The following is a 19962-nucleotide window of genomic DNA, read 5'->3' on the forward strand; positions in this document are numbered from 1 at the left end:
TTGCTTTGCTGAAGGCACTACCACGTTTGATGAGTCGTTTCATGTGCCACTTCCTGCGAGCCTTGTGAAAAGTATAATTTTTATTTGTTCAAAAACGAATGCAACCAAGAATGAATTTGCACTATATTTTTAGCATGAGATTTCATTATATTTATGAAAAAACAGAGCATCAATGAATTTAGAAAAAATAGATATTTTTATTAGGATCAGTAACTATAACATGCATAAATTAAAATATTATGAATTTATTTTTGTTGTAATAGAATAGTGAGTGCCTTGAAATAATGTACCTACGTGAGACATTCAAAAAAAGTTTTTTCATCTATGGCATCTGAAAGGGCTATGAAACCATGACGTTCTTGTGTTTTTATTCTTGGTTCCCTCTACCATAGAAGTAAGGCTTCTGTATGAAATACAAACTATGTTTCAGCCCTTTTAACAGCACCCATAAAAAACATTGATTATAGTCGAGTCCACTTACAAGGACACTGTCTGTAACAATATATCAGATATAACAATGAACAATGATGGCACTGCCCCCTTTTGTATGCTTTCTATGGTGAAATAAATCGCTTATTACGATGCTCGAGTGCCACAATATCGGATACAACAATTGAATCTGACTAGAGCTCGCACGTCTCTCCACGCTGATGGCGTGCCCCATTACGCGTCCTGCTTTCCCATGTGCAACCTAAGAAAATGAGTAGACTGTGCAGCTTGCGAGGGAGTGAGATGAGGAAAAGTTTTCCTTCAGAAACGATGCCAGGAAGGAGAGACCTGCAAAGTGCCTGTAGACGAAGAGGTGCCAGAGTTGTGGTTGGTACTTCACGACGATGCATTGTGTATGGACCACTTCATGCAGATGATGTTGTAGAAATGTCTGAGTGCCTCAGTGATCATTGCTCATATACCAGTGTGTTTCTCGGAAAGGAAAAAACTTAGCTCATTTCCACTCTGGGAATGGCCGGGAAGCTCAATTCCATTCCTGTGATTCTTCAGCATAGGAAAGCCATCTAGACAATTTTATCTAGTTCAGAATGAGCGCCTGTAAAGCTGATGCTATCAGATGCATTGAGAACTGCAAAAGTACGCAAAAGATGTTACCAAAGACGGATACCTGGTGACATATGTCATAGGCAAAGGCACCAATGTGTCTAGACAGAGGGGAGGATGGGCAGTATTGCATAACGAGAGGGTGTTAGTATGAGGTGAGATGGCGCACAAGCTGATATACGAAAGCTTGCAGTGGGCTTGAGCATCGTACCAGCGTCAATACGCATCACAAGTTAACGAAGAGCTTCTCAGAATATGCGTCCTAGTCGCCGAAGGCGACAGAAGCAAAAACAAATAAGTGAAGGGTGGACAGGCAGCAGGCAGCTAGGATGTTGCCGAGGAGGGAAAAAAGTAAAAAAATCGAACATTGGCTAAGCTTGGTTATGTCAAGATATACGTAGTGCGAGCTTTGGATGAACAGACAGATGGACAGACGAACTAGCGAGCGAGTTCACGTGAGTCAAGCGCCAGCCCACTAGCGACACGTCGCCCCAGGAACTTCCAGGCCTCCGGCGCACTAGCTGTGTGCCATGTGACATCACTGCTTCTCAGGCATGCGCAGCACAGCTCCTGATAAGCCACGCGAAACTGCTTGACCTTGACCAGTGTAGCTCACAATACGAAAAATCACAAACCACAAAAGCAAGGTACACTACCACCATAGTTATGCATGACGAATACTAACGGCATAGCATCGCGGTTACGTAAAGAATAGAGACAAGCTTTGGAGCAACACAGTCTATTTATAAATGTACCATGCTTATGATCAGCCAAGCTATTTTAAAAATACTGCTTTATTGTTAAATCGAAGGCAATATTAAATTGACTTACTAATGTTTGAAGTTTGAAAAACAGCATATAGAAGAAATGTGCTAAATATGTTCTGCGAAGGCACTCCTAGCGCAGCATTTAGGCGTTACTATATACATGTACAATTGAAAACAGACAGTAAATGAATGTCGGACCCCCTAACCCCTCCGCCGGCTACAGCACTACTAAGTGGGCTGTTTCAAGTGGTGTAGAGGTACACCATCTCGCACGAGAGCGACTTTATTGAACCTCTATTGAAAACGAATTAACAGGAACTGACGTTACTTTATTATGCTTGCGCTGTACACCCAACAATCCCTAACATCCCCACCAGTTCCCAAACTGCGACCGAGAGCCATCCTCTTATACAAAATGAAGGTTCAATTCACTTATTCATTTTCGGAAGAAAACGTAATTCCATTCCCATTCCATTCCGTGCAAAAAGGCACATGATTCTATTCCCAATTCATTCCTCCAAGCGTTGTCCCCATTCCATCCTGGGGGCACGAAAATGTGGAATGATTCCAGAATAATTCCAATTCCGGAATGGAAACTCTGCAGCACTGATGTATACGTGGTCAAGACAGTAGTGAGAGCATCAATTCTGACGACGTGGTTCAGCAGCTTACACAGCAACTCTCATCTCAGGAAATCCAACGGATAATACAGTCCCCCAGGACTTTGTTTTCGCAAAGGACCCCCCGCTCAGCTACGTGGAGTACCCTGATGCTCTTGAGAAAGATGAGTGCAAGCTTTGCGTGTAGCAATAGAAATTGAGAGACTATGGGTTTTCTACAAAGTGCATAGTTACACTACCTTACTTGATGCAAATGAAATCTCATGACCTTTCTTTTGTCTTCTTTTCTCAACCTTTCTCAAGCGCCGACTCCAAGGAGGTCAAACTTTTGGGTAGCCGACTTTCTCAACTCGCTGCGCCTGCTCCGCCGTTGAGTAGTATGCAGCATCAATCCGAAGTGTATCGCTCGTCGAATTTGGTCCCACGGCGTCGTCAGTAGATAGCGTCATTAAAGTTTCCGGCGGATCCAACGGGTTCGGCCGCGACTGCAACTAGCTGCCAAAGGGCACTCGTGGCCGGCGCCTTCTTGTTGCAAGGCCGTTTTTTACGGCTTCCGAAAGCTCTTCACGTCGATGATTTCAGACAAGTCTCCAGGCATCTCGATTGCGGTGAAAAAGTGCCGGTACAAAGCGGAAACACGGTGCATCGAAAAACACGCACGATCGCAAGAGCAGACGCTCACAAACGGACAACCACGACGGTGAACACAAACACACAAAAAAAGATGACGTGTCGGTCACCCCAGCCAATGGGTGACTCAGAAGAAAAGGAAATGGCGGCGAGAACAATGAGAGCGAAGACTACATTGGAACAAAAGGAAATGGCGGTGAGAGCAATGAGAGCGAAAACTACATTTGAACAGTAGGGCTTGCTAATGCAAAGAACTGGTATTTAATGCCAATGTTGGGAAGTGCATAAAACGAGTGCGCACTTGGAAGAGTTCATATTGCAGCAGTTGATCTGCACTCATCAGGAAAAGATCATGCCCGTCCTCAAATGTGCATGCATTCAGTCATATTTCAGATTTATTTATTTTTGGCACTTATTAGGGAATAACGCAATTGCAGATGTATACCCAGCAAAGGTAGACGACACATTAAGAACTGATTTCTAGCGCTTCCTTGAGATTTGTATACCGAGATTTGACTGTATATGATCTTCGAAAAAACATATCAGTGAAGTTCTATAGTAGGTAATGACTGTTCCTATGAAAGTAACTAACTTGGCATACTTTCTGAATATGTACCTTGTTTATTCTAACAGATTTATCAAGAGTTGTTCGTTATGAACTGTCTATTATAATATGCTGAAATTTTGTGTGAATTCATGTTTGTATTGTTTTTATTACCTAAAGTGTGCATTACTACGAGGAATATTTTGCAGTTCAAAATTCTTTGAGCCTCTTCAGCAAGCTTACAAGTACTGTTTCGGTATCACATTTGCAGGCCTCCTGCTGATCAACGGCAAGAGATGTCATTGCCGCAAATGAAGTCACATCGTATCACAGCTGAGCGAGTGAAGAATAAACCGCAAGTGCCAGACTGGTCTGACACTCCACACTCCTCTGCTCCTGGTGAAAGTAAGAGGCGGGATCGGCATACACACCATCCACTTCCTGTTACTCAGCAGCAGCTGAACAGTGCAGGTCCAAGCAAGAAGAACTTTGTGCACTGTGATGGGGGGGAGTTGCAAAGGATGATGGAAAGGACGATGTCAAGGAAGGACAAATCCCGTGCAGATGAGGACAAGGCGAAGGAAGCTACTAAAAAAGATGATGCTGAGAAGCGTATGCCGGCATCTCATTCTCGTGGTGGAAGTGGGGGAAGATATGAAGCTAACAGAGGTGGCCGTGGGGGCCGTGGTGGTAATGGCTACAGCAGTGGCAATGTTAGTTACAGAGGGTGCAGCCGAGAGTATCGTCAGAGTAGGACTGAGCGTGGGCCCTGCTTTGACTGCAAAAAGGACGATGGTAGTGAGGAGAGTTCTAGTGTTGAGGAAGAGAAGCCCATCAATCGGCTGTGCCCCAGGCCTGTCCCCATTCTGACTGGAAAAATAGGACAGCAAAAGAGGCTGGTCGTGCTCACAAGCCTCGCCGAGATGAGGCTAAAAACAAGCAAGAGAAAAGCGCCTTCTCTTCCCGAGGGGAGCCTTCACGGCGAGGTCGTAGAGGTGTGATGTCGTTAGGCCGAAGCTCAAGAGGTCAGTACCAAGCTGGGGGTTATGGGCCGCCGACTTTAAAAGCGGCATTTGGAAAACCTGAGGATGGCAAGAATGAGGAAGAAGCAAGCAAGGAAAGATCTACCAACCAGGTAAACAAGCCACGGTCTAACAGTAGTCGTCCTGTTGTGCGGTGCCCCAACCGTATGGAGCCACTGCCACTACGCTTTCAGAAAAACTAGCCTCGCAGACAGGACAATTCCGAGAGGAACAAGGGACGAGGAAGCCGTGGTGCAGGACCAAGTAAGGATGCCCTGTCCGATGTTGCCAATTAAGACTGGGAAACTGCTTCTGAAAGCAGTGATGTGGCAGATAGATGAGGCTTCGACGAAAGTGTGCGCAAACAGTCACCGGGATCCAAGAAGAGCTTGCCCACTAGCTCGAAGGCCCCTGGTGGAGGTCAGAAATGCCGCCGATCTGGTGGGGAAGTATGCTGAGGGGTAGGAGGAGCTCCTAGTGACCGCAATGATTGAGGCGCTGTGCAACACAGGGACTCCGGGGGTGGGGGGACACCTGCCAGAATGGGCCGTGGGGGTGGCTCACGGCCAGGAAGTCAGTCACGCCAGCAGCAACAGCAGTGGCCAGGAGATGTGAGTGCCAAGGAAGAGCCCCCTCAAACCACCATGGTGTACCGGATGGACGAGGTGAACCTGCAGGACCTAGTGGGAGTTCAAGGTGCTCTTACTGACGTGAGTGCCAGGAAACACACCAAGAAGTCTGAGTAAGGCCAACCAAATGGAAAACTTGAAAAGGAGAAGCGAAATGCTCTGGAAGGAATTGACCTAAGTAACTATGCTGGTGTCGTCGTTATAAATGACCACTTAGCCGTGGCTGATCAGTCTCTATGTGATGGTTGATTGATTGATTGATTGATATGTGGGGTTTAACGTTCCAAAACCACCATATGATTATGAGAGACGCCGTAGTGGAAGGCTCCGGAAATTTCGACCACCCGGGGTTCTTTAACGTGCACCCAAATCTGAGCACACGGGCCAACAACATTTCCGCCTCCATCGGAAATGCAGCCGCCGCAGCTGGGGTCTCTGTGTGATGGTGATGACTGAGACTTTCAAGAGGTGACTTTAAAGAAACGTCACAAGGTTTTGACTGAGGTATACTCCAAGAAGAAGAAAGAGGTGAGAGTACATCTCGCTGTCGCAACACACTGCAGCATGCATTTGCATCTGTGATCAGGTACATAATCTCTGAGCTTTTATAGCTCAGTTTTTTTTTTGGTTGTGTTGTGTGTACTGCTACGCTCCGTTTTCTTTGCAGACGAAGAACAAAACCAGAGTGCATGATTGGAAAAACAAGGTTACCCCTCGCCTAATCAAAAAGCAAAAATTTGACCGCTTGTTTTTTTTTTTTTCAAAGACTGAGTGCCAGCCACCACCGAAGACTGATGGAAGTGCCACAGACTCTGCTGATACTCCCACTGTGAAGCATCAACAGCATTGTACCTTCAGTTCAAAAGGTTTGCTTTTATTCTTGTTTTCTTATGCTTTTTTACTTCCAGCAGTGGTGGCCCAGTGAGAGTAACCCCGGCTGTGGCGGCGGCATTTTTGACCCACCGCGGTGGTCAAGTGGCTAAGGTACTCGCTGCCGACTCGCAGGTTGCGGGATTTAATCAAGCTGCGGCTGCTGCATTTTTCGATGAAGGCTAAAACGCTGTAGGCCCGTGTGCTCAAATTTGGGTGCACGTTAAAAAACCCCAGGTGGTTGAAATTTCTTGAGTCCTTCACTATGGCATCTCTCATAATCATATGGTGGTTTTGGGACGTTAAACCCGGATATATCAATCAGAGTAAAAATGAGGTAGAGTTGCTGCTAGCAGATAAATTGGTGGGCTGAAGTTACCTTGGATGTAAAAGTACATTAAACCTGCTATTTTCAGTACAATAAACCTTCTGATCATTTGGTGTTGGAATGCACAGACATCACATAGTACTAGGACCTCTAGCATTTCGGCTTTATCGAAATGCGACCACCACGGCTGGGATCGAACACGTGACCTTTGAGTCAGCAACCACTGTTTCACTATGGTAATCAGTTTATCAGTGCTTTAGCAGTGTTCCGAGCAACGCTTCAGTCATGTTGTGAATGGCTGAAGTTGATAATAGACAAGAATGAGAGGCTTAGAAATAATGAGATGACATGTCTACAAAACACAGTTAGTCTTGGGTGAGACAAATTTTTCTGTGGTCCCGGCTAAGGCCCATTAGCCAACAGTAATGGAGTGTTGTTGTCAACCAGTTTTCACCCCACATACGTTTGGTTAAAATATACGCTACCCGGCATGTATGAACAGGTGCAGTCCGCAGAAGACCAAGTGTGGGCATGCATGTCATGCTGACAACAGACCTTTTTTTCAAGCAATCCCACAATGCCCTGCGGTCATGCGGAGCACTGTGGTAAAAGTTGGTACGCTGAGAGAACCGGTTCTTGCTCCGCCCACGGCTCGTTGGCGCCGTGCGAGCACAAAACGAAAAAAAAGGTCACGCCGCCGCTTGTTGATAAGGTCTGAATGCACCTGCATGTATATCTATGCATGAAATGTGCAATGAATAATTCTGTCAGTGTAGGTATTATTGGACGGATGTACATCGAACAGAAGATTAGCTGCATGCAAGTTGTTGCCTACAGATACATGTGGTTCAAACATGCTATCGTGAGGAATGTGAGCTGGAACACTGAATTCATAGTTATTCAATGATGAACTGCTCATAACGCGCTTTGGCTTTTAATACCATCGTGGTTTGACTGGGCCATTGAAACAAGACAGCTGAGAAGTGCTACAGCTATAGATTTTTAAAATTTTTTTTATAACAAGTGACGCGCTGAAAATGGGAAAGTAAATACATTCTAAACATGCTTAAAGATGAAGGGATGGAACTAAAATTCACATGTGAGGTACGTTGCTCCGATAATTTGCGGATTCTTATAAGATGCTCAAGGGGAGACGCGTTCTTTGAAAACCGAAAAATCCCAAAAAAGTCGATTTTTTGAAAATCACATATTTGGGTAGTATGTCTTACAAACTATCTGCTTCTGTACATATCAATGTTTAATTCATCGCGAAAGTACATCAAATAAATTACATAACATGCCACGGCAGCCGGCGAGTGGCCAGCGAACGCTGACAACACCCCAATTTGCGCGTTTGCAATTTCTCAACCACGCTACTCAGTTCCGCCATCTTGGTCTTGTTTTGCTTGCGAATTCTTGATCTTTTTTTTTGCCACCTGCAGCAGCAGCGGCATGACCACGCGAGAATCACTGATGATTGGGGGGGCTCTCGAAGTTTTGAAATCTCCCGCGGCTCGGATGCAAAGCCGTGATTGGAGGAAGGGCGCGCCTCTCGAGGGAGTGGGTGATCACGCAGCTCCTGATTGATTGATTTGTGGGGTTTAACATGATCATGCAGCTCCTATTGGCTGCTGCGCGCGATGATGCACCTATTCCTCTGGCTCGCCGTCTGCTCCGGTGCCGGCCTTACAAGCGCTGGTGTTCTCTTGGCGTGCATTGTTTTCCCGTTTGCAGTCATTTCGCTCGGTTCTCACGCGTGCTCTTCAATCTTTCACCGTCTTTACAAGATGATCTTTCGCCATGTCCACGGGACGCTGATTGTTGTTCTGTCACTAACAATGGGAAGGGCAAAGTTTATGACTCGGCACGCCTTCTGTTCAAGAAAGCGTCCGATGAAGCTTGTACGCATGGTGAGACACGTTTACGCGCCAACGCATGGGCGACAGTCGCATCGATGCCGAGCAAGTTCTCCTTCATCTCTTCAAGACGACTACTGCATTGATGCTTATCGCGAGATCGAGAATCGGCGCAACGCTCCGTCATCACAAGTGAGGCTGGTGTAGGCGTTTCGTGCTCAAGTGTGCCTGGTGCGTTGCGCTCGCTAACTGCAGTGATTACGGCCCCGAACAGTGCGACCGCGTCGTCGACTGTGCATTTGCCAACACGTTTTTGGACGCGAGAAGTTAGCCGCGGAGGATAGCGAACCTGTTGCTGTGCAACCAAACCTCAGCGCTATGTCGGCAACTGATGGTGCTATGCCGGCAATTAACGGGCAGCGAAGAAAGGCCCTTTCCATGTAAAAAAGGCTCAAGAACAGTTGCAACACAAGCAGGAAAAGGGGAAAAGGAAAAAAAAAAAACATTTCTAGCTACTTTGCAGGGTCATTTTAGACCAAAATATGTGTTAGAAACTTTTAAAGTCTGTTTTCTCAGAATGACTTTTTTGGTCAATCACCTCAGTGGCTCATAGTAAAGAGTAGCTGCATGATTACACCAAGCGCATATACTAACCCCGCATGCAGACTATCTGCCACGATGGATTAGTGGCAACAATAGTCAGCTGCTGACCCGAAGGTCGCAGGTGTGATCCTGGTCGCAGCAGTCGCATTTCAATGAAGGGGAAATGGTTGAGACCCAGGTACTGTGCGATGCCAGTGCATGTTAAAGAACACGAGATGGTCGAATTTCTTGAAGCCCTCCGCTATGGCGCCTCGCATAATCATATCGTGGTTTTGGAAGGTAAAATCCCACATATTATCATTACTGTTATTTGCATTCAACCTGCTGTGAGAGTGAGAGCTAAGCAGACATTGCATAAATAAGTTTGAGGTCATAGGTTCAGTTGCCGTATATGGCAGCTGCATTTTAATGGAAGCGAAATTCAGCAACATTCATGTACTTTGATTTAGTTGCATGTTAAAGAAACCCAAGTGCTCAAAATTAATCCAGTCTCACAATAGGGCATGGCTCATAATGATATTATGGTTCTGGCACGTAAAATTCCAGAAATGATCATGGCCTTGTACGCACTAGTGTTGCAGACGTTACAAAGCTGCCGCTTTGTAAAAGAGCTCTAAGAAAAACCAAAGCAACATTAAAATTATAAATGGTTTCACAAGATCAGGCGTGGTCATCATTAGGGATAAATCTCTGTGTATGCATGACCACAGTGAGCATTGTACACTATTATGCTGACCAAGCGAGCAGTAAAAACAAAGTGACATTAAAATTAGCGCACACTGTGTGTGATCTGGCATCTATATATTTTACCCGAAATGAAACTTTACACTGCTGTAAACAAGCATGATTACAGTGGGCATTAAAAATTTCCTTAAACTTAATATTATGCTGACAAAGTGAGGTGTAAAAAAAATCAAACTAGCACTAAAGTTGTGATCAGAAATTGTTATCCCGAAGCAAACCTTGGTGAAAGTGAAAATCTCATGGATTTAAACACTGCACATTATAATGCTGCCAGTGACTTAATAGGGCATATGTGTATTGAGCCCATAATAAATTTAAAGCCACATGGCAAACTTGGTCTCCAAGCTATCAGATTCCGAGAGAGACAAATGCACAGGAAAGCATGGTTGTTTGCTGACAGCTCTAAGCAGACAACACTGTCACAACGAAGATTCATTTTAACAGTCACGTCATTGCAGAACTCGTGCAGTCACCTCAATATTCACACAGTGGAAATATGGCCGTTCATCCCTGACACGCAGCGTTTGCACAAACAGCATTGTCTTAGACGACCTGCTCGATCCCACAAAAATATTTGATTAACCACTCTCCTTTTGAGATTCACACCATGAAATATTGTTCAACCTCTGATATCTTCTTAAATCTACAGTGCAACCAATTTATGAGGCCACACATGCAGAAATGAGTGAACAATGCATGCAAGGTGCATGAAGATGGTGAGAGCATAGTGAAGGGTGAAAGCGAGGACATGAACGACCAGTTTTTGCCTGAGAGGCAGCAAAACCCATGTGCTGCAGTGCAGCAAGGCTCAAGATGGGAAGTCGATTCAGCTTATGCCTTGAATCACAAGTACAGGGAGCTCAGGTATCTTTTTATAAACATATGAAGGGTCTACCTGTTCTTGCCCTTACCGTTCTGTATACATCAGCATAAAGGCCGTGGTCATTCAGAGACATGCCCTTGCGACGTGCCAGAAGACGCATAGAACGATTGAAATGGGCAGAGCCAGTGAAGGCAAGCAGAGAACAGGCAAATTCCTCTTGGGGCACCACAAAGATGTCCAACCGTCGGTGCTAGGGGAAAAAAAAAAGACATAAGTTGGCAGGGCTGTCACGACTCAATCACATGACCAATGAATAAACGTGTAACCATGCAAGGCACTGGACAAGAAAAGGAAACAAACAAAGCACTTTGGCCAGTTGGATGAACCAACCTATCAACTTCACTTATGGTGGGGCAAGAGTACCCCTCCCCCTTGTGTACCACATCATCTTATGCGGCTCCAATCACTAAATGCACTATGATCTGGACGTGTATAGAGCCTGAATGTGACATGTATAATGACCATGCAAATGAATAAGTGATGCATAGATAAACTTTTAAATATAAATTACAAAAGCAACTTCACTGACTAAGGGCGGAAGTTAGCCCAGACAGTGAAGCCCCCCTCCCAGCTCTGCAATTACAATCACAAGGAAGAAGGTATGACGAAAACAAAAACCCGTGTTTTGTTTCCAATTCCCAATTTATGTGAACAGGCTTACTGCTTCTTCAATCTAAATCAAAACTGCATATTAAAAAGAGGCCTTAATTTCTTTATCAAAAAATTATTCAACGACCTTTCTATCTGTGCCTATTGCCTCAAGAATTGATCTCAGCAAAGATTTTACAAAACCGTCCTAGATGATTTAGAAGAATGGACTGTTGGGCGAGTTGGTATTTCATTTTCAAGAAAAAAGGTGCGAAAAGCGTGGACGAAGAGAGAAAGGAACAGCAAAAGCACATACTAACAATTGAAACTTTTATTGAAAGTACAAAGATTATAAAGAAAGAATAAATACAAAAACCACACGTGTGCTCGAAAACCAAAAACCTCCTACAGTTGCGCATCAAGATAGCCAATCTCTGATGGGTGCAATGCCACAGAGGGCTTAGTGACACAGCTATCTCCGGCTTTTAAAATAAAATAAACTTCAACAAGCTCACAAGTTGTATGTTCTTTGTGCCCAATTACTCTGGTTTCTCGGAAATCTGGGCTGCAATTACACTCATGACAATGCAATGACAGATTAGTTGAAGGTGCTTATGCTCTTCCTTTGTCCATGTTTTTTACGCATTTTCCCTGAAAATGTCCTACATGAGCAGAAGTACGGGGGTTCAATGAACACTTGAAGCATTTTTTTCTCTCTCCTTTCATTACGTTGAGTATGTTGAAAACTAAGAAGACAGAGGGACAGCTATGTCAATGTATATAATGATAACTGATGAAACAGCTCTGATCAACTAGCGCACCAGAACATATTAAGCATGTTATGACCTTAAGATCTTTCTCTTCTTTTTTTGAATGCATCTGCTTACCTACTGTGCAATTCTAGCACACTAAAGAGTGCCGTACTGGTTTGTGGTGACACTCCATGGCTGCTGCAGTAACTATAGAGCACAAGAATGCTCAAATGAGACAATGGCCATGTCTGTCCCTACTTTGACACTGTCAAGCCTGTTGATAATGTAATCTGCTGAGAAAAAAAAAGGCAGTTTCTAGCTGTCTTTGAAAAGTAACTGTGAATTACATGTTATGTGCAGTGATACATTATTTGGCTGACATATAGACAGGAGTCTCGACTACCGATAAGCAGCGTCTTCTAATCATGTTTAAAAAGTGTTGCAGGGCCTCTTTAAAGGGACACTAAAGTGAAAACAATTTATGTCAGAGTGAAAGCTTAACATATGGCATCTAAAACGACAATATTAACAACAGTGCCCTACTTACCGAGAAATTAAATGAAATGCACGAGAACCTATGTGCTACAATGGGACATTCACAAAAAGATCCCATTGCGTGAGAGGTACCACTTACAATAAATCACTAGTAATCAAATTAGCTGCACTAAATGAACAACCTTCTGTGCACCGAGAGACGTAATAAAATGCCGCTTGTTCTTGTCTGTTTGACTCATGGAAAAAAGAACTGTGAGACGTTACTATGGGGAATGGCGTCAGTGGTTCAAAAGTTGATGCCTGGTTAAATCTGACAGGTCGCGCCATCTAGCGGGGTCCAGTTGAACCAATCACCCCTGTCATCTCGCAGGCCATGGCAGGAAATTGTTCAATGTCCGTTGTTGCTGCTGTGGCTACCTGCTGCTTTCGTTCTGCTGCTACTAGTGTCGGCGCCCATGCAGTAAAGCCGGGCAACGTTGGGCACAGCAACAGTGACGCGACACATTCTGCTTGAGGCGGGTAATTTGAAGTGCGCTAACTCGATGCGGACAACTAAAATGTGATTTTATTTCAAAATAAGCACTTCCTTGGCAAAAAAGTAACACTACGAGGTTTCTGGACCGCTATTTCAACAATCAGCGTCGACTTAATATAGCTGCCTTTAGTGTGAAAACTGCACAGCAATGCACTAAAATGAAAGCTGTATCTCTACGTGCCTATTCTGAGCAACCTGTCTTGTGAACCTGCAGGATTAATTTTTAATGGCTGGCCCACTCATGTTTTTAACACACCAATTATCCTCATGGCTTTATTCTAGTGAGCTGTCGACACTAGTAAACTTTTATCAGCATCATAACGCAAGCAATGATACTGTAGACTACCCATTGTGACGTTGCAAAACTAGCTGTAGTGTTTCCTACAAAAGGAGTGAGGTAAGAAGCGATAAAAGCCACACAAACATCTAACATCCCTGTCTTTACAAGGGACTTCGCCTACAAGGCCCAAGCAGTGCTTATTCTATCAATTCACATTCAACAGCAACGATAACAAATTCCTACTGTTTAGGCCATACCTTTTCATGTCTTGCTTTTGTTGTCGTTGCATGTGATGCCATCACATGTCAACTTGTTGATTTTGAAATGAACAGATGGAAGTAACACATAGTGTTGTCAAAATCTGTTTCATCTCTTTTCTGTCCCTCAATGAAAGCTATGAATGTGCCCCTCACATTAACAGATACTTACTTGCATCTACTCAAACTCACGACACTCACTCGCATTCACCAAAGTACCTCTTGTACTCATTTGTGTTCACACTACGTACTGCCAATGCATTCACTTGCATTCACACTATGAACACTAATTACTAATCTACTCTCACTAAAAAGTAGTCACGGTTCATAATCGCAGTCAACTCATTTTTTCGACAACTTTTATCGAAATGCATCATCACCCTGCACTGATCTCTATACTTTATACTGATATGCACCCATTGACATCCAAAACTACAACCACTGACTGAGTGACCACATTGGAATTCTACTTAACAGCACTGAGCAACACCAACGCTCATATTTCCCAGCACCTGAGTGATGTCATGGGCAAACTGATGAGGGTAATTCAATGAAATGTCATCACTCACCTTTCATTTTTGCATCATCCTTTGGCTCAACAAGCCTCCTCTAGGATTACGAATGGCGTACTTGCTGTTGCAAAAATATCCCTTCATAACACAGCCAAATCTTTTCGTGTAATGAGCCAAAGTTTGAAATTGTTTTGAAGGAAGTACAGTACTCAAACTGTACAATAAAGGCAAAGTAATGTGTTTGTTTACTCCTGGTACTCATTTACTAAGCAACAAACTTGTTCTAACTTGCAACTACTGCCACTGCTACTGTCTTTCACTCATCTGCACTCACTATAGAGTTAATTCAGAATCTAGATAAAAAAATTGGGCAGCAAAAGTGCCAACCACAAAGGTGCCACCAGGTTAAGCTTGCCATTATTTCCAGTGTAATTATTTCCAGAAATCATCACACTGATGCCAGTGATACTCGAAATAGAATACAAATACAAGCATTTCCACATGCCACATACATCGTGGCATTTCCACAGAAATTGTGTCACTTTCAGGTGCTGTATTTATTCTCAATATTGTCAGGCCCCGATAACATTCCCAGTACCTTCTGCATTGATATGCATAGATGATTGCCAATTTCCTTGGGATCATTTTCCGCGCCTCCCTCTCTACTTCTTGTGTCCTGAACGATTGGAAGACCACATGAATTGTTCTGATATTGAAGCAAGGAGATACATTGTCAATTTCAAGTTATCGCCCTAATTTCCAATATCCATCACTTGTTCCTGCTGTGATGCCATCACATGTTGATTTGTTGATTTTGAAATGAACAGATGGAAGTAACACATAGTGTTGTCATGAAACGACATGCTTCTTGAGCATGTTGTAGCTAACTACATCACTGATTTTATAACGACAACAATACATTAACACCATTTCAACATGGACTCAGGAAGAGTTTGTCCACTGACTCTCAATGGGTAACTGTCATACATATCTTTGCATCTATTCTTGATAAATCAGCCTCTGTGACTATTGTAAATTGGGTCCTTGCATACTTGTCAAATTGAACACAGTTTCTTGATATAAACGATCACTGTTCATCAACACTTCAGGTTACATTAGGTGTTCCTCAGAAAAGTGTTTCGGGACTCCTATTCTTTTGTTAATGTAAATAAATGATAATGTTAAAGTTGTCTCTGAATATATTAGAATGAGGCTAATCGCTGATGATTGTGTCTTGTTATCACCATGAATGATCAGCAACATTTAAACACCTGTCTTAGTAAATGTTTTTCAATGGAGTAACCAATGGGACATGAAACTGAATTCAGATAAAACGGTCTACACAAACATAACAAGAAGAAAAAATTATTCCTTTTTTTTTTTTCATATGCTATTCAAACTCACATTTTCAAAGAGGTAAGTAAGTAAGTGAATATAAGTACCTTGTCAGAGCAGCAACAAAGAACTTAAAGTGGAATAAGCATGTATCTAACATTTGCGCATCCACCTTCTGTAAATTATGCTTTCTCAAGTATACACACTTTGCCTTGCTATGCCATTGGTGAAGTTGTTAGCCTATAATACCATTATTAGACCTACTCTTGAGTATGCATGCATTATTTGCCCCCCCCCCCCCCCAAAAAAAAAAAACATCCATGCCATAGAACTGCTTCAATGTAAATGCATTAGGTTTATCTTCTTTAAGTACTACATGACAGGCTCCCCAACAGCTATCATACAAAAAAATAACATACAAGAACTTCAGCTTTGTTGTAAAATCCTGAAATTAAAGTTAATTTTTCATTTAAAAAATAAGCATTCTGCACTGCAAGCTTCTCTGCTTATACAACTTCTGACGTCACGAGAAACTAGAACTCGCCATGCTGAATCAATAACACCATTTCGAACACGTACTGACACATCTAAATTCTCCTTTTTGCCTCGAACGATTACAGACTCGAATGCTCTGCCGGTTGAGTCACTACAAAAAATTCACTCATTTAACTCAATCAGATCATAACATAAAACACTTTCCTTTTTAGGTCTGTCACAATAGAAATTTTTTTACGCTCGTAATTCCAACCAATTACATGCATGTGTTTGCATAATAGTTCCCTTAGTGTTGTGTCATGTGGCATGTGTCAAGTATGCATGTATATACTATAGGTGTGTATATATATGTGTGCAGCAGGATAGAAAGGTGGGCTAGTTGGTAGTTCATATTCGTTCGAACTGAGAGTGCAGGGGAACACACAGAAGAAGCAAAGACGCTGTGTGCCTCTTTTTTGGCTTTTGTGTGTGTTCCTCCGCGCTCCCAGTTCGTTGAATGAATAGTTATGTATGTGCATATAGGCACTTGTTCTAATAATGACTTTCCATTGAAATATGCTTTTAAATTACTATTGGTTATGAAATGCTCAATATACACGTGCATGATGAGTATCATTATATGTGTGCACACATTGCGTTTACTACTTATTTTGATTGAGAATTACTTTTTTTTTACCTGTACAAGTGCTTGTGATTCATTCACTCTTGATAACACTCCAGCATGAGCTCTGTTCTGAGCCGTATTCTGTAAAATTAAGTAAGATTGCAAACATGTGGACAGTATTTAATGTTTATTCAGATTATTTTTTGGGCAAGTTCCAATGATAGCTATTCACAGAATTCACTGTGCTTTGTAAGGTGTCTATGCAAGCACCTTTGCTAGGCGGTGCCACCAGCTGCTGAGGCCATGCGGAAACTGTTTATTCTCAACATGGCATGTCATTTTATACGGCAGTACAGCGCCCTTTTAAGGGCAACATTCCTATGCAGGAAATCGACACTGAAAATGGTCTCGACACCACAATATCTGCAGAAGAGTTAGGCAACAAGCAGCGCCCCCTATGCATCGAAGATTAAACCCGATGCAACGAGCAGGCGCGGACGGGGGAGAGGACTGCGGCAGGCATGGCAGCCGGCAACTAGAAAATAAAGAGTACGTTCAGTTTCTTTGCTTCCGAGCGTTCCTGTCTCCTAAATAGATGTCACTTGCGGACCGGGAGTAGAGACACTACAAATTGGTGACGAGTATCACCTGTTCTGGAGAGAGAGATAGAGCACAAAGAAGTGTAACATGAAAGCCATTCTGCCCGCCTTCCTGCCATTCGACCCGTACTCCGATCCAACATTGCTCGCTCACCGGTGGATGAAATGGCAGGCACGTTTTGAAAACTTTCAGCTAGCACCAAACATACAAAATGAAGCTCACAAATGCACGATGCTGTTGCACTACGCCAGAGATGCATTGCACGATATTTTTCTGACGCTTCCGGATCGAGGCACAGACTACGCCATGGCGGTAGCCAAGCTGAACGCACATTTCGTGCAAAAAAAAAAAAAAGTATGGTGTACGAGAGACACGTGTTTCGTCAAGCAAAGCAAAGCACCGAGGAAACTGTCGACCAGTTTCAAGTTAGACTGCGAAAGTTGGCCGCGACGTGTGAGTTTGCGAGTGAAGAACAAGAGATCGTCTCGCAACTGATAGAAGGCACCAACTCAGCTAAGCTGCGCCGAAGTGCACTATGAGAGCGTGACGTTACACTACAGAAGCTCATAGAAATTGGCCGCAGTCTCGAGACAGCAGAACTTCAAGCAGCCAACATGGAAAGCCGTGAGCGCATCGAACCGGTGCAGGCGATTTCAAAGAAGAAGCAGTGGCGGCGCGGCCCGCCTCAGATCAACCAGACAAAGCACAACCCTTCAAGCGACCGACCAGAGAGCAAGCAGTCCCAGAAATACACCTGCTGTGGAAGAGCGTGGCCTCACAAAGGAGGCAAAGTGAGTTGTCCAGCTTGGGGAGCCACATGCCACAAGTGTCAGAAAAAAATCACTTTGCCAAGTTCTGCAAACAAAGACCAAACGTACATTTTGTCAATGCCACGTGTACCTCGGCAAGCACAGAGCAAAACACAAATGTCGAAGATTATGTCTTTCATGCGCAAAGCCAGAGCCAAGAACTACCAGTGGTAACAGTGTCTATCAATAGCCCATCACTTGAGTTTTGTGTAGACTCTGGAGCTGGAGTAAACGTCATCGGTGAGACGACTTGGCGGAAGCATCTACACATGCCACAGCTGGAACGCACAACCACAAAGCTGGTGCCGTATGGAGTCACTCAAGAAATCATAGTCATGGGGAAGTTCTCAGCAACGTTTCGTGCCCAAGGCGAGGTTGTCGAAGCTGCTGTATATGCCGTCAGAGGAGCACACCAATCACTCCTGAGCTACAAGACAGCATCAGACCTAAAGCTCATCACGATACTTCAGCTGGTAACTGAACACAGCAGCATTGATGTGAAGAAAGAGTTCCCAAAGCTGTTTGGCAAGATCGGCAAGCTCAAGAACTTCCAAGTCAAGCTTAACATTTCAAAAGACGTCAGACCAGTAGCTCGACAACACCGCTGCATCCCTTTCCAATTGAGGAAAGCACTGGAGAATGAACTCACACGCCTGGAGCAGCTTGACATTATTGAGAAAGTGACCGGACCAACACCCTGGGTGTCACCAATAGTCATTGTTCCCAAACGTCATGACTCTAACGCAGTGAGAATGTGTGTTGACATGCGAGAAGCTAACAGCGCCATTGCTAGAGAGCGACACATCATGCCCACCGTAGAAGATGTCATCATCATTCTAAATGGTGCTGCCTACTTTTCAAAGCTGGACCTCAAAGAGGGCTACCATCAACTCGAGCTGGCTGAAAATTCCAGGGTAATAACCACGTTCTCCACCCACTGTTGACTAAGAAGATACAAGAGGCAGGTCGTTGTTCGGCGTAAATGCTGCAGCAGAAATATTTCAAGATGCCATAAGAGAAGTACTTCCGGATGAGGACGGCATAATAAATGTCAGCGATGACATCCTCATCTCTGGACGCACCGCAAAAGAACACAACCGAAGACTTGGTCTGGTATTAAAGCATCTAGAAGAAGATTGGCTCACTCTTAATGAAAACAAGTGCGTCCTGGGCACTAACAAGCTGAAGTTCTTCGGACATGTGATCTCCTCTGCAGGAGTCAGTGTACACACAGAAAAGGTTGAAGCAGTAGCAGCAATGACACCGCTGAAAAACCCTACTGAGGTGATAAGTCTCCTTGCCATGATAAACTATAGCAACCGCTTCATTCCTCTCTTAGCTTTCATGGTAGAGCCACTAAGGAAGCTCACACATGCAATGCAGAATTTTGCTGGAATAGAGAGCACCAAAACGCCCTGGACAGTGTAAAGAAAGAAATAGTTTAAATGCGCACTCTCACATATTTCGACGACACAAAAGAGACCCACATCATAACAGACGCTGGACCAGAAGGGATAGCGGGAGTGCTAGCGCAAAAAGACCCAAAATACAAAAGTCGCAGCATTTTGGCGTACTTCAGCAGAGCCTTTTAACTCCCACAGAGAGAAGGTACCCCCACATTGACCGTTAAATGTTGGTCATTGTGACAATCATTGAGCATTTTCGGTTGTACCTTGCAGAAGGCAATTTTGAAGTGAAGACAGACCACCTGCCCCTGGTGTCCACCATACGAAAACCAAGCATCAAGCTCTCAGCAAGACTCGAATGTCTAAGCCTTAGGCTACAACACTACACCTTCAACATTGAACACATTGCAGGAAAGGACAACCGGACAGACTACCTTTCAAAACACACACCAGCCAGCAACAATGTTGTCAACAGTCAAGAAACTTGTGCAACAAAAGAGTACATCACCTTTCCAAAGGTGATGTACATCCACTATTCCAAAGGCACTTACTGTGCAAGAAGGCGAGAAAATGTACACTGCTGACTCTCACATGCAGCTTCTGATTAAGGCTTTGCAGACAACTGCGCCAAAAGCCTGTGAAGACATGTGAAAGAACGGCAAGCTGAAACCATTTGCGCGAACCAAAGATGAGCTCACAGTCTCCGAAAACAACATCGTGCTCACAGGAACAAGACTAGTAATCC

The 19962-nt window shown here is 43.9% G+C and overlaps 1 protein-coding gene and 1 pseudogene across 4 annotated transcripts in view; one reads left to right on the forward strand and one right to left on the reverse strand.

Annotated features, from left to right (window-relative positions):
- LOC119182102 (DNA polymerase lambda) overlaps window positions 1-19962 on the reverse strand; it is a 52937-nt gene that overhangs the window by 8898 nt on the left and 24077 nt on the right. For all 4 annotated transcript variants that reach the window (XR_012886608.1, XM_075876151.1, XM_075876150.1 and 1 more), the window contains one exon: window positions 10578-10739. Coding sequence is in view for 3 of the 4 variants with exons in the window: in XM_075876151.1 (XP_075732266.1) it covers window positions 10578-10739 (162 nt within the window). In the remaining variant the exon portion in view is untranslated. The remainder of the gene's footprint in view (window positions 1-10577; window positions 10740-19962) is intronic.
- LOC142776838 (uncharacterized) lies at window positions 16494-17985 on the forward strand (annotated as a pseudogene).

This window comes from Rhipicephalus microplus, chromosome X (assembly GCF_043290135.1).
Source record: "Rhipicephalus microplus isolate Deutch F79 chromosome X, USDA_Rmic, whole genome shotgun sequence".
In the NCBI taxonomy this organism is placed as follows: Eukaryota; Metazoa; Arthropoda; class Arachnida; order Ixodida; family Ixodidae; genus Rhipicephalus; species Rhipicephalus microplus.